The 26,259-nt window shown below is 49.8% G+C and overlaps 1 protein-coding gene across 1 annotated transcript in view; it reads right to left on the bottom strand.

Moving 5' to 3' along the window:
* The window catches only part of LOC119461884 (hydroxylysine kinase), a 435,160-nt gene that overhangs the window by 319,082 nt on the left and 89,819 nt on the right, over positions 1-26,259 (bottom strand). The window contains exon 3 of the mRNA XM_037723252.2: positions 22,829-22,922. Coding sequence (XP_037579180.1) covers positions 22,829-22,922 — 94 coding nt within the window. The remainder of the gene's footprint in view (positions 1-22,828; positions 22,923-26,259) is intronic.

The following is a 26,259-nucleotide window of genomic DNA, read 5'->3' as shown; positions in this document are numbered from 1 at the left end:
CGGAAGACCATCTTCGAAGTGTTATTGGACCAGCGCACGATGTGCGGTCGGTGAGAGTCGTGCGACATCGTTCGAACAGCAGCAGGCAACGAATGGTACCATCCTTTGCCAATTAAGACTTCTGTACTTCTCCCCTCGGTGGCATCGGGTGCCACACCATAACACGCACAAAAAACCAAGGGGTCTGCTGCGCACACACACAGTGCGAGCGAGCACCAGTAGCGCGAGTCGGCCCACACTGGCCACCATTCGTCGGTCAGAAATCGAAAAACATCGAAACACAGCAGAAGACCCAGCTCTGACGGAACGGTTCGGCACGGCTTATTCAAGGAGAGAGAACCGGCTTCCTCACTCCGAAAGAACCGCCGCTCACTTACTGAACCACGGCTCCCTCGGTCTTCAAAAGAGCGGCCCACTCCTGAGCGCTCAGGAGTGAGCCGGGTCTTTTGAAGAGCGAGGGAGCTGAGGCGAAAAGAGCGGCTCGCTCCTGAGCGCTCAGGAGCGAGCCGGATCTTTTGAGCCGCTCTTTTGAAGAGCGAGGGAGCGGTGGTTCAGTAAGTGAGCGGCGGTTCTTTCGTTCTTCAGCCGAAGGCGAGGGGGTGAAGGCGACTCTTGCGAGGAAGGGTGGGAGGGCAGTTGCTTTCTTCGTACCGCTAATAGATGACGCGGAAGTCGCACCCAGCAGGAGACCCGGCTCTGACTAGAGTGTACTAGAACATTGTCTAGTACACTCTAGCTCTGACGGAACGCATCGGCACGGCTGCCCCCTTTCTCCAAAAGAACCGCCGCTCATTTTTACTGAACGACCGCTCACTCGCTCTTTAAAAAGAGCCGCTCACAAGATCCGGCTCGCTCCTGAGCTCCCCATCTCTAATGCAAACGATGTGGTGGATCTCCCGAAGATGATAACTGCAGCGTTGCTGAAAAATATCCCAACTGCTTGGGCGCCCATGATGCTATATCAAAGGAATGATGAAGAAGGAAATAAGTATTATGAAGAAGATGGTTAGAGCTGCAAGGGCTGTCCAGCGCCGTAGGCGTCGTTCACGACACCGACGAAGCAGCAGTGCTCATCGAGTACAAAAACCAACGCCCAAAGTACAGTCTTCATCACCTCCTCGCCCAATCTTGGCCGCCAGAAATGAAGACACACGTACTTCAATGCCTTTATAGAACACGAAAGTGCAATGTCACCAGTCATTAGCCCCGAATACATCGGAGGCAGAATGGCCCTCGTTACCATCGAGACCCACATGTACGCCCTCGTCGCACAGTGCTGCTGCATGCAATGAAGAGAACCGAAAGACGGATGATGTTGACGTCAAGCCTATGCTAAAAAATTGGATGGGTTCAATGCGCAAGATTCTTGGCAACCTAAACAGCCCGGCTGCTAAGGCTGCTTTAAAACTACTTGAGGTGTTGGAACCGCTTCTAGTGGTTCTTCAATAAGCGAATATGGCATTGATGTTTGAGGAACGCATACGTCAGTCGCTTGTTATGCAATGGAACGCCAGAGGTCTACGTGGTCGTCTGCCGGATTTAAGACAGCGTTTGTTTAAGTACCAATTTCCAATTATTGTTATATGCGAGCCAAACATGGATTCTACGTTCCGTATCGCTGGGTATATCCAGGAATGGTCTCGCAGCGACCAACGTGCAAGCAAAGTGCTAGTTTGTATACACCGCGATCTAACGTACTTTAGACATGACATCACGCCGCATACTAGCAATGATTACGTGTACCTGACTATAACACACAAAAGACGAACGTTCTCTGCAATTGGTGGATACATCCATCCAAGAGCGAAGATTGACTGCTCCTACCTGATGGCTGTGCTGCAAACCGCACGAGGTCCGCACGTTGTGATTGGTGACTTTGACGCACATCATCCCCTATGGGGTAGCGCTGCAGTGAACTGTCGTGGCAGAGATTTGGCCGACTTCATGTGTAATCAGGGACTAAGTGTGCTCAAGGACGGGTCACCTACATTCATTCGTGGAACTTGTTACAGCAGCTGCCTTGACCTTACTTTTGTGTCCAGAAGCCTTCTGTCGACTGCATGTTGGTCCACGGATGTAGAAACTCGTGGAAGTGACCACCTCCCAACATACGTTCAATTTAGCTGGTTCCGCTGCTCAGAGTCACGATGCACACACCGAACAGACTGGACTTTATTCAAGGCATCTATCAAAACCAGATGTCAGTGCACGACTACACCATCCGAGGTTGAGGACATCATGGCTACTTCTCTGCATGACACAACGAGACAAGTTAACCAACCAATGCGGAGATCAGCGATCGATTCACAATACGAGGCCCTTCGTGCAATACGCTGCCGCGCAAAACAACGATACAGAAGAACCAAGTCTCCGTCAGACCTTTCAGCCAGTCGCCGAGCGAAACGACACGTTCTTAGGCATCTCGACAAGCTTGACAGGCAGCGGTGGCGGACGTTCTGCGGCTCTCTGGGCCCAAGACAGCCTTTATCTAAGATCTGGCGGGTAGTACGAAATCTGCAGACGAGTCCACAACAAAGCCACCCATTCCGTGCCGTGGCTCTATATCAAGGCCGGAGCGAGTTGCAGGTGGCCAATGACTACTGTAAACTTGTGGTGGCTACCTCTAATACCGAAATTGAAGCTCCTACCACCATTGCGCCCCCGTCACCTGATGAGCGTCTCGAGGTGCCTTTTTACGACGCAAGAACTTGACGCTGCGATTTCTGTCTTCCGACGCTCATCGGCTCCAGGTCCAGACGGAATCACGTAAGCTGCACTCCGTCATCTTGGCACGGAAGCACGACCTATCCTATTGTCCTATCTAGTGGGAGTCAGGAAATGTTCCAGCCAATTGGAAATGCAGCCGAATTATTGCATTGCTCAAACCAGGGAAGTGCCCTAATGAACTTTCCTCCTACAGGCAGATCGCTTTAGCCAGCTGCGTCGGCAAAGGAATGGGAAGAATGGTACTGTCAAGATTAGAGTGGTTCTTGGAAAGCAATAACTGCTTTCCTCAATTTATGCATGGGTTTAGAAGAGGCCGATCTGCTATTCACGGTGTGGTCAACTTGATCTCCAATGTTGAACAAGAAAGAAGTCGACGCAGATTAATAGGGGGCAGTTTTCCTTGACATTAAGGGCGCCTATGACAATGTTCTGCATTACGCGATCCTTGATGCACTAGAAGATTTAGGCATTAGTGGCCGACTATATGATTGGATCGTTAGTTATCTGAATGGTCGTACCGTATATATGTCGACAAGCGATGGAGACACCAGTCAATATAATATTCACCGCGGTGTTCCCCATGGTGGAGTTCTCAGTCCGACTCTCTTCAATGTGACATTGATTGGACTGGCGTCTGAGCTTCCCAACACAGCAAAGATTAGCGCATATGCCGGTGACATATGCATATGGGCATCTGGAGCTACGCGTCCGTAAGTGCGTGCGCGTCTGCAACCTGCAGTGACAATTACAGCCAAGTACTTACGACGTCAAGGCCTCACACTTTTAATTGAAAAATGTGCAGTGCTTGCATTCACTCGCAAACAAATGACTAAATACCCGATCGTCGTTAAAGGAACAGTGATACCTTACGTAACAGATCACAAGTTCCTTGGTCTAACCATAGACCGTGAACTATCCTGGTGCACGTGACTGCACTGAAGTCCAAACTGAAGAGTTTTGTCCTTGTGCTTCGGGTGCTGGCAGGAGCAAGATGGGGCCCGTCGGAATCGTCTCTTCAATTTGTGGGAATCCTCGGGTCCCATAACCGCCGCACGGGCAGCGAACGTCGCGTCAAGCGCATGCGTGACAGGGAGAGTTGAGAGAGGGGAAACTGTCCTTCCGCGGGCGGCGCGCGGGAATCGCAAGCGCTATCAGCGCCACCGGGTGGGTCACGTGAGATCCCGCTGATATCACCCGGGGCTTTTGGTCCCCAGCAAGCGGCGATGGCGGAAGTCTCCGCCGCCGCTCCCGTATTCCCGCACGTGGTTAGTCAACCGCGTTCTTGCCGCGGCAAACGACGCCCCCCCCCCCCCCCCCGTATTCCCCAGTTGGTAAGTCGGAAGCCCTTCTTTACCTAGTGTATTATTCTCTTCGAGGGAACCCTCAGCGATGTCAACTATAGCTAGCTGGCCAGCTCGAAGTGTTAGTTGCAGTCGTAATAAATGCTTTCCGAGTGTACACGTGGTTGTCGTCTATTGTTTCCTCGAGCTTGTACCGGACCGCGGTTGATGCGCAGGCATGCGCCAACCGCGGGGCTCGGTGTGTCGAGGCAGAGGGCCGTTGGCACCCCCCCCCCCCCATTTCCCGACATTTTGGCGCCCAACGTGGGGCAAGCTCTTGGAAAACGGGACGACGATCTGTCCGGACCAGCGTTAGGCCTCAGCCGAAGGCGTGATTGCTAGCTAGATCTGTGTGGGCTTTCTTGAGGGCGAGTTAACGCTGCGACAGTGTCGCCGAACTCGTGTAGACGCTGAGATTTGCAGCAAGTTTTCTTTTAAGAGTACGCCCGAAGCGAGTGAGTGCAGCAGCCGACGCGGTGGTCGATTTTCCCTGTACATATGTAAATAGCCTCCTTTCTGTATCTTTGGCTCTGGGAACCGGGCGCCGGAAACGCTGGCTAGGACGTCAGCGGGGCGCAGTCCCAGGAGTCGGCTCGAAAGCTGCGTGTTGAGCAGCGAGCGGGGACCGCTTAGCTAGGCCTGCACCTCCTCGCGGCGGCTCATTGGAACCCTTTATGGGTCTTTTGTGGCATTGGTATCCGTCATGGACGCGATTAGGCCTAAGGCTCTGCGGAGCTGCCGGTCGCATGTTCGAAGACGACCATGCCGTGACATTTAGCGGGTGCAACCGGATTCGCTAGTTCTACTATACGCGCCCGAGCGGAGAAACCTCGTTCGAAATAGAAAGCTTATTTTGTTCAGATGGACCCAATGTTTTGCGGGCGGAATAACCGAAACCTCGGGGGACCAGAGAGCGCTTTGTTCATACGAGCATCGCCCACTTTCAAGCTGGATCGGACCGGAAAAATTCGGTTGAAGCGTATAACTTCATTCAAATGAACTGGATTGTTTTTTTTTTCTCGTTGCCGCATAAGGCTATGCGGTAGACGGGTGGTTCAGCATCGTGTCAGACGGCAGACGCTGCGGCGGCCTCTACTGCCTTAATTCTAAGTGTTTGTGGAGTGCATTTGAGCGACTTTGCAGAACGAGTGAAGCTGCCTCGACTTGCTATTGCTGCCATGGTCCACGTCCCAGCCTGCTGTCTCGGCCCCTCCCTGTTCGCGGCCCGGTGCAGTAACACATGGCAGCCACGAGGAGGGAGGCCTACCATCATACTTCCACGAGGGTGCGTCGGGGCGAGGTTCATCGTGCCGGCGCGCGCGCCGCTTCGAGAAAGTCCTGACCCGCTGTTCCCGGGGGGACATTGCGGCGCGCATCTTGAGGGCAAGCCATCTTCAGCCCCCGTCATCGTCAACCACTGTGACGGCTGCCACATGTGGGCGGCCGCCACACAGGACTGTGCTGCCTATCAACGTGGATTCGGACATTTCCTGCCGGAGTTTATCATCGCATCTGCCCGGATACTTTGTCAATGCCGTCGTTCCAGCAATTTCTCCGCCGTAGGGCAATATTTAAGGGTGGAGGGATGTGGGAATTCTCGGGTCCCATAACCGCCGCACGGGCAGCGAACGTCGTGTCAAGCGCATGCGTGACAGGGAGAGTTGAGAGAGGGGAAACTGTCCTTCCGCGGGCGGCGCGCGGGAATCGCAAGCGCTATCAGCGCCACCGGGTGGGTCACGTGAGATCCCGCTGATATCGCCCGGGGCTTTTGGTCCCGAGCAAGCGGCGATGGCGGAAGTCTTCGCCGCCGCTCCCGTATTCCCGCACGTGGTTAGTCAACCGCGTTCTTGCCGCGGCAAACGACGCCCCCCCCCCCCCCCCCCCCCGTATTCCCCAGTTGGTAAGTCGGAAGCCCTTCTTTACCTAGTGTATTATTCTCTTCGAGGGAACCCTCAGCGATGTCAACTATAGCTAGCTGGCCAGCTCGAAGTGTTAGTTGCAGTCGTAATAAATGCTTTCCGAGTGTACACGTGGTTGTCGTCTATTGTTTCCTCGAGCTTGTACCGGACCGCGGTTGATGCGCAGGCATGCGCCAACCGCGGGGCTCGGTGTGTCGAGGCAGAGGGCCGTTGGCACCCCCCCCCCCCCCCCCATTTCCCGACAAATTGTACCAAGCCCTGTTCGTAGGGTATATAAGATACAGCATGCCGGTGCTCTCTAGCAAGATTCAGCTGTGTGCGGACGTTAGAGAGCACACAAGCTCAAGGATTGCGCACGTGCTTGAGCATACCACGCTTCACCTCAACCAACGGAACCATCGGGGAAGCTCGGGCTTGTCCCATCAATGTATATATGCTCTGCGAACTTCTTCGAGTGCACATACGATTGTTCACCCGACATAGGCAACATCCCCTATCAGCACTCCCTGCCACACACCCAAACTGCAGTGTTTCAAGAACTATAGTGCGTCATGAGAACATGCTGCCATTGTTGCTTGTTCCTGTAATAATGGCACATACATAATGCCATTGAGATTCTCTTCCCCATGCATTCCTAGAGCACCTCCGTGGTTCCTGCCTAAACCGCTTGTTAAACTTCAAATCCCTAGGAGTACGGTTACGTACTCCCTGGGAGTACGTAATCCCTGGGAATTACGGGTTTTTGGGGCTGGTCAAGCTGCTACGAGCAGCTTTTTTCCCCACTTTACCCCCGCAAGGCTGTATTTACTTTTTTGTGGAAAATAAAACATACATACATACGAGGAAATCCTGTGTTTCATCCATTGGCCTTAAGCAACTTACCCTATCGCATATTTTTACAGTATACGGTGGAGGAAATCCTGTGTTTCATCCATTGGCCTTAAGCAACTTACCCTATCGCATATTTTTACAGTATACGGTGGTACTTCACACGTGTCTACCGATGGCTCTGTTACCCCATGTGCCTCTGCCGCAGCCTTTGTCATCTCGCAAATGACCATCGCTCAACAGTTTAAATTAGACCACAAGTCCACTTCAACTGCCGCAGAACTTGTTGCTATCCGCGAGGCAATACGATTCCTTGCAGGAGAGCCTCCTCGCATATGGACTTTATTTTGCGACGCCAAACCCGCTCTTCAAGCCATTGAGTGCGCTATGAGACAATGCCCTTATTATATTTTAGCGCACGAAATCGCAGAGCTTCTCGACAGTGCGACAAAAAGCGACCACCATGTCACCTTTCAGTGGATACGTGCACACTGTGGCGTGATAGGAAATGAACAAGCAGACGTTGAAGCTAAAATCGCTGTAAATAATGCGCCAGAAGTAAGCATTGCATTCTCACGCACTGGATTCTCTCTCACCGGATTCGTCTTGGTGTTGCACTCACGAGGCGTTATACGCATATCATCGGCTGCAGTGACACTGGTCCCAACTCCGATCACTGCCAAGCGCCAGAAACACTTGAGCACATATTTTGCTCATGCCCAGTGTACGCGCGAGAACGGCAGCGCCTTATTTCTACTATTCAACGAGTGACTAAAAGACCAATATCTGACGAGATTGTATTAGGTCCTTGGCCTGACGCCAACAGCGCAGCTAAGGTCATCGGAGCGAGTATAGCCTTCCTTCAAGCCACTGGACTCGACGCACGACTCTAGAATGACCCTAACGTGATGGACATGTATATACGCACCTCCGTATCTTATCATCATTCGTCGCTCTTTTTCTCCCCTTTCCCCAGTGTAGAGTAGCAGGCCAGAGGAAACTAACGCTCAAGCCGACCTCTCTGCCTTTCTTCAAATAAACTTACTAACCTAGTCGGGCCTAGTTTCGCCGTCGTCAGCAATTTGACCTTCACCGCTAAAGCCACGCTTCGTACTAACTTCCTTATCACAAATCAGCGCTCAAAAAACGCGTACCGGCCGCCAACACTCGACAATAAGAGAAGTGGTGTCTTCCCAAAACTCGAATGAATTACGGTCAACAAATGTTGAAGTATGTATTACCTTACACCCTCACCGCTAATGCACCCTTAATTGATAACTCCACAGTAAATAAATGTGCTTTAATGCAACACTTTTTAAACAGAATTGCCTAATTGGTAGCAGATGTGGTTTACATTCGGCTTTGTGCGTTGTTTTGTGTGGATTAGTTGCGAATGATTTTGCAGGGATTGTCTATGCGCGCCACTTATACGGGTGTTTGCGCGTGTACGTGTGAATATAACATGTCAGAGTACAATATATTGTCTATTGGTGCATGTATATGTAATTTTTTACATATATATATATATATATATATATTTGTTTGTTTGTTTGTTTGTTCTTCATAGCTTGGTGCGAACGGGTTCTTCCTTTTTTTTCCCTTTTTTTCTCGTGTTTTTTGTTCGTATTGCTTTCTCTCGCACGGGTGTACGACATGCACTGCCCTTTTGCCGCTGTCTGTAGGGCCCCAGGCCTCGTCAAGCTGCTCAATGAGCAGCTTTCTGTCTGGGGTCCATCTTTCCGTGAAGAAAATAAAAAATGTTTCTGATTGTGATTCTGATTTGACCGCAGCTGCGCCGTGGCCTTGGCAACGCATCACGTGACGCACTGCGACAAGCTGCGCCGCCGCCGCCCAAGCAGCACATTACATGGGGCCAGCTAGGGCCCATGTTGGTTTTGAGCCGGCACTGACGGGGCCTGAGAAGGCCCGCTGTTACCTCCGTAATGCGACTGTTGGCGAAGCCAGTGTATCAGACATCCAGTGCTGGCCCTGACTTGCTGGTGGAAGCCCGTTAAAGGCTATGCCAGGCAACGCAGCGGGCTATCCCGGGCCTGCTTTTCCGTTAGAGTGCCGTCATTGGCTGAACGTCTCCAAACATTGGTTAACAATGTCCGTTCAATGCTATAGGCATTGCCACGTTGTTTAGTAGTTCTGATAGGCCCGTCAATATCGGCTGCTGAAGCAGAACGGCATGTTAATATTAGTTTTCCCGTAGCATTCGCTGGCCATTCATGAGTAAAGATGTTATTGACCAGGCAATATTAATTTGAATTTTTTGCCGATCTCGCCAATTGCAACATCACTTGGGTCTCTCCTTTTTTTTTTTTGCTTCTCACTAAATTACGTATGTGCTGCATATTTTTTTATTGTGAAGGCTGTTAACTTTGACGTGATTGTATTTATTGCGTTGAATTGTTCGATCGGAGATTGTTCACAAGTAGCGCAAGCGCACTGTGTTATAACGCATCAATGTGCGCTTTCCGTGCACATACTCGATAGGCGCAATAAGAAATTCATGGGTGTATACAATTAAAAAACATGTGCGCTTACATTTGCATGTTTAAATAGTTTTGCCGATTTCAAAATATTGCATAACTTTATGGTGCAATCATCTGCGCCACTTAACGGTAATGCCTTTGTTAACTGAACTTCTGTACCGGCTGTAATGTTTATTGCCAGTACAAAGCAAATCATTGTAGATGACAGCGCCCAATACTATTTTTCTGTATAAGAAGCATATGCTTCCTCATTTAATACTAGCGCCGAGAAGTCAGAGTGGCGCCCTCTCCCGAGTGACGTCACGGTCAGGACGCCGCTCGCTCCGGCCTCGTTCGCTTCGTGCATCCGTACTTCGTGAAGGACGCTGTGACTGCTTTCTGCCGCCCCTCTTTTTTATTGCGATAGCAATTATATGGACACTTCAACCGGATTTCTGCCGTCGGCGTCGCCGTCGCCGTGAGATTCCGTATAGGTAAAATCTTCGCCGCGCGCCGTATGCCCCAGCGGAAGCGTGCGGGGACGCGCGCTATCACGGAGAGCGAACGCACTCAATCTCCCACGCGCAAGCAAGGAAGCGGAAAGCCAGCGCCGAAGGGAGCAGGGGGGGGGGGGGGGCACTTCTCTGCCAACAACCGCGCTCGTCTGCACAGTCTCTTATCTCTCCCACGCGCAAGCAAGGAAGCGGGAAGCCAGCGCCGGAGGGAGCGGGGGGGGGGGGGGGGGGGCGCACTTCTACGCTGCCAACAACCGCGCTCGTCGTTCGTTCGACCGCACCGTCTCTTATCTCCACACGGCTCTGACCTTTATGCGCCGTGCATTCGCCGTTCAGTTTCCGTTGAAGCGATAGACCGCACGTACCTTCGCGCGGGCGAAGGTACGTTGCGCTGCCAGCGTTTTGACAGTCGTTGGCTGCAGTCATTCAGTGTGATCTATTCATGTTTGTTTGTGCGCGCTCACACCACGCTTGTTCATTCAGTTAGTAATAGTCGGGCCACATATTCCAACGCACGCTACACATGCAATGCTGCCCAGATCGGCAGTGCAGCACTACAGGTGTGTCCCTTCGCACGCGCTGCCCACGGGAAGCGCTTCTCATCAACACCTCCGTTTCACACGCGCCTTCTCGTGGTCATCGAGTCTCTCTTCATGTCGGTCTACTTACGCCGCAGCACACCTGCTTACTTAATCAGCTCATGTTTACTACAATTCATATTGCTACCAAGGCCGCTCACCTTACTTCGTATGACATTGCTGTGTTGCTATCGCATTCATTGCTTCGCCCTTACGGCGAAACTGTGACATTTTTTGAAACTGCGTGAATCATGAAAATTTGCTGCTTGGATATCCAAAAGTTGCATGCAGTGATCACTGCTTTTGCAAAGCAGAGGTGCGCCGTGTCTGTTCATAAATATTGCGTAAAAACAATGTCTTCAAATTCAGTATGGAAAACTTTAAGTGTACGACGCTTCGCTCCAAACACTCCTTCAGTACTTACTTATGGCAGACATTTCGTTTTACACGGAACAGCAATATTGGTATTCGGTGCCAACATTATATATAAATCAGTATGTTAGAATAGGATAGTGCCAGGGAAGATTTCGTCAAGCTTCTTATTGTTCTGTAGAGTTGTTCAACTCAAAGTGGTTACTGCAGTAATGCGTAAAAACAAGTGTTAGGCAACACATGTACCACGAAAAACATTTCCTACTACTTTCACCTTTCTCCGAAACAGCCACCCAGAAGAAAGCAATCTGCATAGCAGTTAACACAACTGCGCTTCATGTATCTATAGCAATCATCTGAAAGAAAAGGTTTGTTGTTAAGATCAAGAGCCGAGCAATTGCATGCCATGCAACGTTTCATAGTGGCCCGAAGTGGTCTTTATGGACAATATGGTAGACACCTCCCGCAATGGAAGCAACAGAAGCAATGATTGTCGGTTGCTTCCGGCGATGGAAGCAACCGACAGTCATTATGAAGTTATGACGAGGCGCGCATTGTTCGCGAATCCCTTCCATTCAGTACAACTTCGAATTGAAAGCATGAAGGAGTCCTTTACAGCGCCAATTGGAGTGGCTATAACATACTCGAGACACTAGAGTGCAGCTTCGGCTGCGTGGAAGAGGCAGCAGAAGCTGCCTCTTCCAGGCAGCTTCGTCATCAACTACCATCTGCATGACGGTGTCTCAAACCACAACGGTGTTTAATTATACTGTCACGTAGTAGTGACGGTGAAGAAAACAAGAAAACAATCGCAAAACAGTGAATAACGAAACGGACTTTATTGGCCGAACCTGTGCCCACAAAAGCAAGTTGCACTCAAAGTAGAACGGTAGCGGCGAACACAGTCGGCAATCGTCGAAATCTGGGGCGAAATCTTGTACGCGTTCCAAAATGGAACAGAGGCGGTCCGTTCCATCAAGCCGCACACGATTGGTCAATTTGATCGTCACGGTTCAAATTGACCAATCGTGTGCGGCTCGATGGAACGGACCGCCTCCGTTCCATTTTAGAACGCGTACAAGATTGCGCCCCTGATCAGCGGCGAAACGCGTCGGCGTCGGAACATTCGATGAGTCATCGAATGTTCCAGATTATTCCCTGGTACCCGCGTGTCTTCCGGAAAGTTCTAGACAATTCGCGTCGGTCATACAATCAGATAACATAAGCGTCGGTGAAAACAGACAACAGAAAGAAGCATCGATAACGTTCAAGAAACTTCCGATACATGCAGGCGCGTCCTGCGCCGAGCGCTAACGGTTAACATTTGTGAGCCGGTGAAGAGCGGCCACCGGTGAAAGATAAACAAGTACACGTGCCAATACCGTCCCCTTAAAAAAATATCGTCCCCATGCTACTAACGAACACGAATCCGCAAACATAAACCACGCGTAGTAAAGACAATAAAAAATAACAAAGCAACGAAGTACCTAAGTTCGTCAGCGGGCGTAGAAAGGCTTAAGACGCACTACGTGGATGACTTCGGGTCGTGCGCGCGCTGTGATTGCGAAATGCCGTCTGGCACGACCTCATAGTCCAGTGCGCTAATCCGTCGGATAATCTTGTAGGGTCCGAAATAACGTCATAACAGTTTCTCACTAAGTCCTCGCCGCCGTATCGGAGTCCAGACCCAAACATGGTCGCCGGGCTGGTACTCGACGTAGCGTCGTCGAAGATTCTAGCACCGGCTGCCGGTCCTCTGCTGGTTCTTGATGCGCAGGTGGGCGAGCTGTCGACCTTCTTCTGCACGCTGCAAATAGGTGGCAACGTCGAGATTTTCTTCGTCGGTGACGTCCGGTAGCATGGCGTCAAGCGTCGTTGCCGGCTTCCTTCCGTAGACCAGGTTGAACGGCGCCATGTGCGTCGTTTCTTGCACGACCGTGTTGTATGCGAAGGTCACGTACGGAAGGATGGCATCCCACGTCTTGTGTTCGACGTCGACGTACATTGCCAGCATGTCGGCGAAGGTCTTATTTAGGCGCTCGGATTCGTCTGCGGGCGGTAGGCGGTGGTCCGACGATAGCTTGTCTGGCGGTATCGCAGGATGGCTTGAGTTAGTTCTGCCATGAAGGCCGTATCTCTGTCGATGATAAGGACTTCTGGGGCACCGTGACGCAGGAGGATGTTCTCAACGAAGAATCGGGCTACGTCGGTGGCACTTCCTTTGGGCAAGGCTTTTGTTTCGGCGTAGCGGGTGAGGTAGTCCGTAGCTACGATGATCCATTTATTCCCGGACGTCGACGACAGACAAGGCCCCAGTAAGTCCATCCCGATTTGCTGGAATGGTCGGCGAGGTGATTCGATCCGCTTTAGAAGTCCGGCTGGCCTTGTCGGTGGTGTTTTGCGTCGCTGACAGTCTCGGCACCTCCTTACACAATGGGCAACGTCGGCAGATAGGCGAGGCCAGTAGTATTTTTCTTATATCCTCGCGAGCGTGCGGGAAAAACCGAGGTGTCCAGCCGTTGGGTCGTCATGGAGAGCTTGCAGAACCTTTGGACGCAATGCTGAGGGTACCACGAGGAGGTAGTTGGCTCGGAAAGGCGAGAAGCTCTTCTTAAGGAGAATGTCGTTTTGCAAGAAAAACGACGCCAATCCTCGCCTGAACACCTTCGGCACAATGACGGTCTTGCTTTCCAGCAGGGGCGTAGCCAGGAGGGGGGGGGGGGGTTGGGGGGGGGGTTCAAACCCCCCCCCCCCCCGATATTTTTTCCGCACCCCCCCTCCCACTTACCCATCCTTTGTTCGCGTGCTTCGCGCTGACATAATTCATGCAACCGGTACTACTATCACAATTTCATTCCTGGGCGCTTCCGTTTGGGTTGGTAATTTACAGCGAATCATGTCTGCATATGGAAAAAACTGTCACAGTGTTTGTCAAGGCTTTGACATTCTGTAAAGTTTTGGGCGAGAATATGGCGGCCGCATTCTGAAGCAAGAAATGCGCAACAAATGAAGCAACAAATGCAGCAGCCGCATTTTAGATGATGGCGAAAACGCTCGAGGCCCGTTTACTTAGATTTAGGTGCACGTTAAAGACCCCAGGTGGTCGAAATATCCGGTATACATTTCCGCCGCTTCCCTTCAGGTGCCGGTTAGGCCGCGCTCGCGCAGGATCGTTCACACTTGGTCTCGAAGCTGTCGGAAGCGACAAAATCTTGCAAAAATCCGCCCGCCTAGGCGGCAAAACAGGCAGAAAAACAGGCTGCGAGCCAAATCTGTCTCGGGCCGATTTTTTTGCCATGGCGAAGCGGAAACGCGGCGGAAAGTCGTTCTGCTTCACTGGAAGCTGCACTAGCATGTAAACAACCAGTCGTAAAATTGAACATGGCACCAAAAGTGTAGGCTGTAATGCTGATCGACGTGATCAAGAACCAGCCCTTGCTCTACGACAAGAGTGGCACTAAAACGTACTGTCAGCAATACTCGCGATAGCATTCAACGTCGCGCGACCGGAGGTGCGGCAACGAAGCCTTGGCGTGACCCAAGTTCTCGCGCTTTTGCAAAGCCAGGCGAACCCACCACCGCCGTTTCCGAGGTGTCCGCGTCTTTCGTTTATTCATTGTCCATTTCTAGAAAACAAGTAGGTAGAAGTATAAAAGCCATTTTTTCTTCCACTTCCATGACAGACAATAGTTAGGCGGATTCCTCATTGGCGCTCCATAATTCTCCTCGCACGTGTACGGTATGTTGCAGAAGTCGCGGGGTGCTTTTCTCGTCGCGACTATATATATAGAGTGAGAGCGTAGGTCTCACGTAGGACGCGCAGGCTTTGGCCAGCCCCAACACAAGGGCCAGCCCGGGTTTTAGCTGCGGTGTTCCCGTTGCCCCTTTGGTGTCCTGGAGGCGCCGACAATACGAAATGATGAAATGTTATTACAACTTGTAAATAAAAGCTATTAAAGAAATATCACGCCTAGGCACCAACCTGTGACTCAGCGCTACCGCGCCCGTGTGAGGAGAATTACGGAACGCCAACTAGGAATTTACCGAAGGTCGCAGATGGCAGGCGAAGTTGCGTAAAATGATCACTTTTGATGACGGTACGTTGGTCAATGAATGAACATGCCGCTCGAAATAATGCGATAATGAGCGCCACCACGCCGACAAACGTACGCAGACTAGATGGATCTGGACGAAAACGGCAGCGGTGGCCGCGGCGGTAGCAAAACAAATGTGAACAACTTGGACAGGCGCGGAAAAAATTTTCCGGCCGCTTTGGCCTTTCCGCCCGCTCGCCGCTTCCCAAGTGTGAACGTAGGCTTAGTCTGTGCGAGAAACGTCTCTTGTTTGAGATTCCGCCGCTACGGAAGGCTGGTAATTACTGTTGTGTTGTTGAATCCCAAACCAGCAATTACGGAAAGCTGGTAGTTGCTGTTTTGTTGTGGAATCCCAAACCATCAATGTACACACGAAGGGGTTGATGACATCGAGAAGCGTTTGATGGGGGGCTAGTTGGTAAGACATTTAGGAAAATTATAACTGCGCTAAAACGAGAACGAAGTGGATCGCAGACTAACAACTGGTTTATTGGAAAAGTACACCACCCTTTTTGAAACAAACTAAGCGCATGCGCAATGACAAACATGACAAGTTCCAAGACTTCTATCTACTAAAAATGAAATCGCGCTCTTTGCTGGAAAGATACACGGATGAGTCGCTGACGCACTTATCAGGCCCGTGTCTAGCTATGCAAGATGCCTCCAAGATCTCTCTTGCTCTTTGGCTCTTGGCTCGCCCTAACACCTTGGTACTGCTGAAGGTGGGCTTGCATCCCTGCACGCATGCGCCACAATGAACTGGTAGATGCCTCCCACTCCCGCCTCCTAATGAATTAGCATGCTCCATCACACGCATGTTAATACACCTTCCAGTCTGCCCCACATAAACCATTCCACAGGTCAGGGGGAACTCGTAGACCACTCCCGTTGTACAGGGTACATACGCACGTCTGTGCACTAAAGGAATACCAAGGTCTGGCAGGTTCAACTAGCGAGTTCCTCTTCTGCAAAGGAAGACAGGGCTTGCAAGGAACGCCCAAGAGAAAGGTTGGTGAGGTGCCGGAAATCCGTCTGGGTGAAACGGTGCTGCCTCCCGAAGTTGAAAAAAAAATTCTGAGGAGGGGACCGAAGTACAGCATCGAAGCACCAATTACCAAGCACGAACTCCTGGCAACTGCCCACAGCATCGCGGACAAAGTGCATACTGAAGATAGGGAGGGGGGAATGTGTAGAGGCCGTGCGGAGCGGCTACGAGAAGAAGGACGGCACCGCATGATGCGAAGAATAGCAGGATATATGAAGGACTCAGGCCATGCACTCATGTTGGCGGACAAGGATGGAAGCTTCGTACTCATGCCCCAGGGGCTCTTTGGTGACAAGGCCCTAGCCGATGTTAGGAAGAATTTCCGGATTTCGGATGAAAAACCGCAAGGAGCAAAAAAGAAAGCAGTGGCGTGGATGGAAGCTCGACCGGATAAAGAGGGAGGTGAAGAACAACAAAGTTCATGCGCTCACCGTATTCTTCAGTGCAAAAAGCCATAAGGTGGATTGCCCTTTCCGAGCCATCGTCACGGAGCGTGGAACATGGCAGGCTACTGTCAGCCGGTACCTGCAGAGGCAGCTTTCGGGGCTGACCCCGGAGGACCCATACAAGATCGCGAGTTCAGACCGACTGGTGGGACTGCTCCAAGATAGTGCACCAGGAGCGAATTCCGGCTTCTCGATTGACATAGAGGAGCTTTTCTACTCGATTCCCCATGAGGACCTTTTCAGGGCAGTTCGTAATTGTATTGAAGGTGCTGGTGCGGTGGCGTCCCAAAACTCGAGTGGTGTCTCGGTAGGGGGATTCCTGGAACTGCTGGAGACCTACCTCACTTCTACGATTGTGAGTTTCCAGGAGAACTTTTATGTACAAAAACGAGGCATATGCATAGGGTCCTGAGTGGCGCCAGTGCTCGCCGAGATACATTTAGCTGATGTAGATTGTTCATTGTCTCGGGTGCTTACCGACGATTACATTGTTCGTGTCTGTAGATACGTGGATGACTTTTTAATACTTGTAAAAACTGACTCTAACGATGACCTCGAAGAGATAGCGAGGCGTACTCTTCAGTACTTTAATGCCACAGCAACAAAGCTGAATTTTACTTTTGAAATGCCTGACAATGCTTCACTGCAGTTTTTAGATTTAAAGTTGGTTTTCAATGACAGCAAACACCTGTGCTGGTCGTACTCACCACGCACGAACAGGGCCCTATTGCCTTTTGATTCCTCTCACTCGAAGCTTGTGAAGAGGGGCATAGCAGTGTCATGCTTAAGGTCATCTTTGAACAAGTCATGTCACCACAAAATCAAAGGTAGTTTTTGTTCACAAGTGAGTCGTCTCCGAAATGCAGGTTTCCCGCAGACGCTGCCTCAGGCTGTAGCAGAATCACTTTTGAGGGTCGTATGCCATCGTACCACGGCCGCTGACGATAACGCAAGGGCAATTGAAGGAAACGATTCGCAGAAGAGTGAAAGGCGGAAGATTGAAGTGATGCCGTACCTACACAAGGTATCGCATGGTATTAAAAAGGTGGCGGGAAGATACGGGGTCGATTTGGTTTTTTCAGCGCCTTGCAAGTTATCGCGTTTGTGCGCCATGTCCAACGCGAGCAAAGTAAACAATGGAAGATGTGATGTTAAGCACAGACGTGCGTATGTACCCTGTACAACGGGAGTGGTCTACGAGTTCCCCCTGACCTGTGGAATAGTTTGTGTGGGGCAGACTGGAAGGTGTATTAACATGCGTTTGATGGAGCATGCTAATTCATTAGGAGACGGGAGTGGGAGGCATCTACCAGTTCATTGTGGCGCATGCGTGCAGGGATGCAAGCCCATCTTCAGCAGTACCAAGGTGTTAGGGCGAGCCAAGAGCAAGAGAGATCTTGGAGGCATCTTGGATAGCTAGACACGGGCCTGATAAGTGCCTCAGCGACTCATCCGTGTATCTTTCCAGCAAAGAGCACGATTTCATTTTTAGTAGATAGAAGTCTTGGAACTTGTCATGTTTGTCATTGCGCATGCGCTTAGTTTGTTTCAAAAAGGGTGGTGTACTTTTCCAATAAACCAGTTGTTAGTCTGCGATCCACTTCGTTCTCGTTTTAGCGCAGTTATAATTTTCCTAAAGGGTTGATGACAGCAGTGAAATTCCACCGACTCGCAACAGAATGCACGAAACAGAAAGCTGACAAGCATGAATTACTGCTGTGCGCACTGCGCAGTACAGCGTAAGTAAACTCTTGTTGCAGGCGCTGACAGTTCTCGTCGGAGTTCACGCGTCCTGAGAAATTGATTATGTGCACTATACACTGAACAAGACCGGAGTTCATTCCTGCATCACTAGTACACCAACCAGTCAAAATTCTGTGAGGTTCCTGTTTGCACCGGCGTAAGTGAAGCAGAAATAAGTTACACGCACTACTTAAAATGCGTATGCACATGCCATATCTATGCTGTGCGGTGAAATGTTCTGCACAATTCTGAATCTGTTGACGTAAAGGCCAATGACGGCTGCATGCTCGCACACAACGGAAGACACAGCGGCCCATGCACTTGCCGCAGGAAATGCAACCCTCTCGTATAAGGGAGCAGGGCGACGAAAGCTTCTAATAAAAAAAAGCCTTACGCGTTTTTGCGCGTATTTAAGTTTTCTAGCGCAAAGACGCAAAGAACAAGCTATTGCTATGGGAGTAGGCATAGCCTGGTCACACGTGCATTTTCACGCGTATAGCCATCCTTGACTTGTGAAACGCACTTCGCCTCGACGAGGACGACGCTATCTACGCTTAACGGAAATTAACAATTAATGATGTCTTCTCTGATCGCACTGGTCGTCTCAATGATGCGTTTTCGAAGACTGGTCCATTCAGTGGCGCGATGTGAGACCGTCGCTCCAAACGCCCACTGTACCTGTCGTACTTACTGTATTTTACTACGCTTACTTTACTTTTTACTTAATTTCTTCACAAGCACACGCGACGGGGGGGGGGGGGGGGGGGGGCGGTCCCATGTCTTTGATATACATGTATAGAGTCTGCTTAAACTACCGATATTTATTATCGATCACGTGACGTAGAGGAAAGCAGCTTCCCCCACCCCGCCCGGTCGGGCCGGTGAACCCCTCCCGAAAAAAATTTCTGGCTACGCCCCTGCTTTCCAGGTAGTCTACAAGGCTCCTTAATTCCGGGTGGGCTTGCTGTTGTTCGGCAAATTCGTCGGCACTGATGGGTCCCAAGAAAGTGTCGTCATCCTGGTCGTCCTGTGGCGGCGGTTCGACGGGGGCGCGAGACGAGCAGTCGGCATCAGAGTGCTTTCGTCCGGACTTGTAAACGACGGTGATGTCGAAAGCTTGATGTCTCAGACTCCATCGTGCGAGGCGACCTGAAGGATCCTTCAAGTTAGCTAGCCAACACAAGTTGTGGTGGTCGCTCACAACATTGAAGGGCCTGGCATAAATGTAGGGGCGAAACTTTGACGTAGCCCAAATGATGGCAAGGCCCTCCTTTTCTGTTGTGGAATAATTTGCTTCCGCCTTCGATAGCGACCGGCTAGCGTAACTTACAACCCTTTCTAGTCCGTCAGTCCTCTGTACAAGCACGGCGCCGAGTCCTACGCTGCTTGCGTCGGTGTGGATTTCTGTATCGGCGTTTTCGTCGAAATGCGCAAGTATTGGCGGCGATTGCAGGCGTCGCTTCAGTTCTTCAAATGCTTCGACTTGCGGCCTCTCCCACTTAAACTCAACGTCGGCCTTCGTGAGGTACGTCAGTGGCTCGGCGATCTGTGAAAAGTCCTTGACGAAGCGCCTGTAATAGGCGCACAGTCCGAGAAATCTACGAACTGCCTTCTTGTCGGCGGGCGGAGGAAAATCAGTGATGGCCGCCGTTTTGTGTGGGTCAGGGCACACTCCCGACTTGCTGATGACGTGACCCAAAAACAAGAGCTCCTCGTATGCGAAGCGGCACTTTTCTGGCTTCAACGTGAGTCCGGAGGTCTTGATTGCTTGAAGAACGGTTTCAAGGCGCCCGAGGTGCTCCTCGAAGCTTGAGGCAAACACAACGACGTCGTCAAATAGACCGAGGCAAGTCTGCCACTTCAAGCTTGCCAGTACTGTATCCATGACGCGTAGAAAAGTCGCAGGTGCCGAGCAAAGACCAAACGGCATGAGCGTGAAGTCGAACAATCCGCCTGGTGTTATAAAGGCAGTCTTCTTCTGGTCCCTCTCGTCGACTTCGATTTGCCAGTAGCCGGTTTTGAGGTCCATCGACGAAAAATACTTTGCGTTGTAGAGTCGATCCAAGGCGTCGTCAATCCGTGGGAGTCCTTCTCCGGGATTTTGTTGAGGCGACGCTAATCGACGCAGAAACGTAGCGTTCCATCCTTCTTCTTCACTAACACCACGGGGGACGCCCACGGACTCTTGGACGGCTGGATGATGTCGTCGCGTAGCATTTCGTCGACTTGTTGCCTTATGGCCTCGCGTTCGCGCGCCGAAACTCGGTACGGGCTCTGACGGAGCGGGCGGACATATTCGTCGGTTATGATGCGGTGCTTGGGGACAGGGCTTTGTCGAACTTTTGACGCCGACGAGAAGCAGTCCTTGTATTGCAGGAGCAGAGCGTTTAGATGTTCTTTCTTATGCCAGGGTAGGTTCTGATTGACATCGAAAGTTGGGTCAGGTACTACAGTCTTCGTTGCAGGTGCACTAGAATCCTTGAAGGCGAAAGCACTGCTGGCTTGTACTATTTCGTCGATGTAGGCGACCGTGATGCCTAAATTTTCTCGATCGAGAATCTGTGTTGACACCTAGCCAACATGGATTTCAGACCAAAAGATCAACTTCCACTGCAGTGAGATGGAGTATAGTGCGCACGCCAGCAAAACACGTCGAAGATGTTCGCGCTCGCTCTGCTTGACCGTTGATCGGACTGCTTTCTTGTCGCTTGATCTTCACGCCTAGACCTGAACGTGTGCTTGCATAAACAATTAAATTTTATAAGTTCTCTTTCCGCAGACATCGCTAGTATACGGCATATCCCAGCTCAAGCCAATAAAAAAAGTGGTAAAATATGCTGATAGGTCAGCAGTTATCTCCCGCAATCAGAAGATTTCATGTGCACTTGTAAATATATGTCTGATCAGAGAAATTTGGCTCTATTCTCGAGATTCTAGCATTTCTTTTTCGAGGCTTGACGTTGGCGCGACGCGTACAATATTTGCTTTCGCAACGTGACGCGTACTTGACGTTTTGCCTAAGACACTGAAGTCACTGAACCTGACGTCCTTGATAAAGCAAAATAGTTTTCCTTCTGAGTAGAAATAAAGCAGCTAACTCGAAGTATACGATTATTCTGTATTTGAATGGCGGCGACATGAAACCCCCTGTATTTCGGTGAATCTTAGAGAATCCCAAAAGGTCAAAATTATTCCAGAATCCATCACTCATAGTCGGAACGAGCGCCTGACATGTAAATCTAAAAAAAAATATTTATTAGTGATAGTAAAGACGGATAAGGCCGTTCTTCGTTCTCCTCCGATACTCGCGCCACATCGTCTTGACGGCACTCCCGGGATGGTACGGGATGATGTTCCTTACGAAGCTAACTTCGATTTTCTTCGCCAGGGTCTCGTAGTACACTGACTTGAGGATTCCTTGCTAGCTTGTCGTCTTGGTGACCATGCATGGACCACTAAATTGGCACTTGGAGCCGCTGAGTCTCTTCCAGGTTCAATCACAGGCAACTTACGATAGTGCAGTAATGTGGAAAGTTGGGCGAGGTGGTGATTAATACCACCAATACGGTATGATGATTACAATAGTGCCTATGGTCCAAGTTTCTAAAAATCGAAAATCCAAGTCGAAATTTATATTTCATTTGCTGTTCGGCTGTCTTGGGGGTCTCTAGAAGAGTAACGCGACGGGCAATTCCCAAATGATCTGCAGGAAGCCAAGGACTTGTTCCATTTGCAGTAAAGTACGCACTGCAGCCCAATCTCTCCGTGTAGGAGTTATTGTGGTGAGTCACTGCAGTGTGCTAGGTACATTTCTACCCACGTACAAAGTAGCGTACAAATTCAAGTGCTTCTAGAGCTCGCGCAATAAACTTTCTGCGAGTGCGTTGCCTTAGAGTGATGCCTGTCTGTTCTGCCCATTTTGTGAGTTTCTCTCTTTTCCATATTCAGCTGCTGCCATTCTTGTACATTCGTCAATGGCGACAAGGAAAGTTTGCGTCTTCTGCACCCCATCTTCTTGACATGAGCGAAATCGAGGTGGACAACTTCAAAGGATACGCTCAAATACGTGGGAATGACCGTTTCCGTGCGACTGGCCACTCGAGGCCCTTTGCCTCTATTCGCTGGTTTAGAAGAACTTGTTGTTGGGCGAGTTGGTACATATTAGCGGACATTGTTTAACTGCTGTCTCTGTGGTCTGTCTTTTTCGCGCAGTTAAACAATGTCCTCTATTCGCTGGCTTGTTTCATGCTTGGAAGAAACACCTTTATGTAGCACGTATTAAGCAACAGAAAGCTGTATTGGGATTTTGTCATGTTGTTTTACAATTTTCTCATTGACACTTTTCCTCTAACTATAATATTTGAGAAGTTGATTAAATGACCAAAAGAGAGAGAGAGCAAGGAGAGCAAAGGCTGGGAGGTCAACCAGACGAGCGTCCGGTTTGCTCCTGTAATCGTGTAATTAGGCGGAATGCCGAACGCTGAGTATCTCCAAGCCACGGCAAACGACATTAGCTTGGTTATGTCCAGCTACGTGGCATTTGCATATTTTTAAATTTTGATGGATGATAGTTGGAGCACTCTGTAGAGCTAAAGCGCCGGTACACGCAGTAGCGCCGTGCTTCTGCAACAAATATCACGCGAGCCTCATTTCGGAGCTTTGCTGGTGTTCATTCGTGCAATATGCCTTAGGCATTGCGATAACCTTTTCTTGTCAGCACGGTGTGTGCCGTCGTTTCACTCACCGAGAAATTCTGTCTGCTGACTTTCGACCCAGTTGGTGACCTTGAGCACAAATCCGTGTGGGTGCTTCTTCCACTCAGGATCCACCCTAGCCAGCTGAAAGAGAATTCATCATTGAAAACTTTCATTATTTCAAACGAGGATTGAACTACTTCAGCGGAGAACATGCACAAACTGACAGTATTGCAAAAAAGAGCAATACGCCTTCTCTCCCATGCACCATATCACTGCCACACCGCTCCTTTGTTTTCAAAGCTTAGAGCTATAAAAAGTGAAACCTTGTAGAGATATTGGCTTTGTCGCTTATATAGAATTAGAAAAAAAATTAAGAATGATGACACATTAACAACACTGGCATCCTTATAGCAGCATAATTCTTTTTATAATTTACGTCAACTAATCCTTCGAATATTAACACGAGCAGAATTAAGGCGACCAAATGTTGCAGTTTTATATGCTGACACTGTAAAATCGAATACACAAGGAAAATGCTCCAATGTTCTGCCTTTAAAGAAAGCTACGTGGTATATTTGTGTGATAGCGTTTGCTGCCATAGTAAGTTCATGTCATTTTTCTTATTTTTCTTTGTTTCATCACTAGGCCTTTTTTCTCTCTCGCTCTTAACACTGTGCGAAATGTTTCCACGATACTTTTGTTTATCTGGCCGGGGTTGTTCTTTCCTTCAGTATGATGCTTATGCATTATGTATAACCTCTGATTTTGTTTAACCGCTGTGAAGATGCCCTGTGTGGCCAGGTTCCCCTCGAGCTGCTTTTGCGTGGTCATCGTCGCAACCTTGTCGTTGTTGCAGAATAAGCTCAATTCCATTCAACTCGTATGCCCGCTATAGTGGGGTAGGTCCGCCTGCAACGTCAGTGCGTTGCTGTGAAGGGAGGAATGAATTGGCGACCCCGAGATTTTTCAGACGCAATCCGTAGTTCGCACTAGTCAGTTCTCGTGGTGGAAAAGATGCGACACCGCGTGAAAAGACAGCACAGAGCGCAATAGCTTATTCCGAGAAGGCCTTTTTTAAGGAAGATTGCCGCGTGAGCAAATACATATTTGCGCAACGAAAACATACCTAGTAATTCTAGTGAATTTAAAAGCTAACCCTTGCCAAATTAAACTGCCAGAATAGACGCTTATTCTCACGCATGTATAATTGGTTTTCCTTTCTGCGCAGGGCTACATGCTAATATCTCGTTCTTTCCAACATATAAGAAGCCTCACGTGCCAAAGCATATTCCGAGCATGCGGATATTCCAGAAACACTGGGTACACATGAGCGGGAGCCACAGTCCAAATCTTGTCTTGACCTAACATAACCGTTACGATGAAAGGTGTTTATTTACAAATGCGAGGATGAACGATGATGGGCTTAGCTGGGGGAGCCGCTCGGAGTCCATACCAACCTCGTTCTCTTTTTCCACCCGTCGAACGTAGCAACATTTTTATGACGATTCAAAGTGCTGAAGGTTTCAGAGATGTTCAAGACTGTCTAGGTGATTTTAAATGATAACCCTAGGGACGCGCCACCTAATACAGTCGATGAAGTTTTAGTGCTGGTTGGACATTTCATAAATTGCCGTTTTCAACAAACGTAGAAAATGTGACGCGAAGGAACCATTCTACCCTCTCTTAAAACAAACTGTTGTTGTCTATCGCCACTCGAATAAGATAACGAGGGAAATTGTCGAAGCAGCAGAGATAGCTAGAGCAGGTGATGACTGTGTTAGCACGCCGTCTATTCTTTTATCCAAGAAAGAGCTTGAACTTTTTGGCGTAGTAGCCACATGACTGTTTTTCCTTTTCTTATTTCCCTTCAGTGCGTCTATTGCAGTGCCTGCCCTGTGAGTACATATATATGCTTACCAGCTGCAATAAATCAATTGTTGAAAGTTAGCGCTCGTCCTGTGTTCTTCTTCGACCTTTTGTCGTTTTAGCGCTATGTATCCCAGTTAAAATTACAATCACCTACCAACACGCCCAAACTTGTTCCCTGCTATCTCTCCTGAGCGGCGCATCTGCTGGGCGTCCACGATCACGAAGCTTTTGCTGTTTGACTCGACGAGCAATACACTTCTCTCCATGTGCCTTGAAGCGGACTTAATAAAGTAGTGTTGTCACATGATCCAGGAAAATTTTAATCACCAGGTTGTTACGTCTAGCCGGGGATCCTTGCTTTGTAATGTTTGCAGTGCTGAAACCCTCCGTTGAAAATTAAAGGACGAGGAGAAATATAAGCACATGCCACTAGTGGCCACTGTTATTGGCAAGGAATGGCAGACAATTATTCAGGTCCTGAGGAACTGCGTTGGGAAGCCCCCTTTCACAACCTGAAGAAAGCGGCGCCTATTGTTTTCTCGGCACTATGGATGCTGGCTGGCTGTTGCCCACGCATTTTATTATCGCAGAATGTGTAAGTACCTTGCCTGCGCTTTTGGCGTAATCAACAAAGCCACCTTGAGCCGCACTAGCTGTAGCGTTTACACAGCCCGCGCCGTCAATGAGAGAGCAAGGGGGCATCTCTGCAAAATATCCTATGGGTCCCTGTGAGTCAAGTCATTGTATATGATCCGCATACACGGCAAAAGCAAATATGCCATGAGTACATGAAGGCGCATACCAGAAGGAGACGAGATCGGCGATATGCTGGTGCGATGAACATAGTTTCTTTGCGTGTATGCTAGAAAGAGCATGCATTCTGACATACCCATTAAATTGCTATTTGGTCTGTTTTAGCGCCCAGATGTGGTTCTACACACTGGCAACATCTCTGAATAAACGTAGTTGCGAGTGACACACTCTTTCCAGTCAGGTGATTTTCTCACCCGGTGTGGGGTCGTTGTGCACCCACTAGCCAAGCAGTGACTGTATGTCGGGGCTGTAGTTGATCGCCTCATTAACGGCATTTCAATTGCGCCGGTCACCTGTAGGCCCACGGAGCTTTCTTGCACGGTTGTGTACGAGGCATGCAGATGACGTCATTTAAGAATTCAGTTATTCGGTAGTAAAGAAGACCAGGATGCAGGATGCGCCGTTTCTCGTGCGCACGAGTGTTACCCGAGTTTGCTCGCTGAGAGTCAGTGAACGGAGAACGCGCAAAAACAGCTGGCAAAAATAAATGTCGATAAGAATCCGCGTATGACAACATCGGCGCACCCTCCGCGGCACAGTGCTTCCGCGTTTCGAGCACGGAAGACTGCGCAACGAAACGTGACAGCGCCGCGTATTGTTATCAACGTATTATCGCAACTCAGCAACACCGTCGCGCTGCACACTTGCCTAAAACCGCTTTCTCGGGTGCGTCAAGGGCGTGCCTCCGTCGAATGCGAACAGCGCACATGCGGTGCATTCTTGCACACATCAATCGAATGCGTTAAGATACAGCAAATAAAATAACAAACATTTTTATTGCGATAGCAAGTATATG

This window comes from Dermacentor silvarum, chromosome 8 (assembly GCF_013339745.2).
Source record: "Dermacentor silvarum isolate Dsil-2018 chromosome 8, BIME_Dsil_1.4, whole genome shotgun sequence".
In the NCBI taxonomy this organism is placed as follows: Eukaryota; Metazoa; Arthropoda; class Arachnida; order Ixodida; family Ixodidae; genus Dermacentor; species Dermacentor silvarum.
The sequence above is the reverse complement of the archived record's forward strand: the minus strand, read 5'-3'. Positions and strand labels throughout refer to the sequence as shown.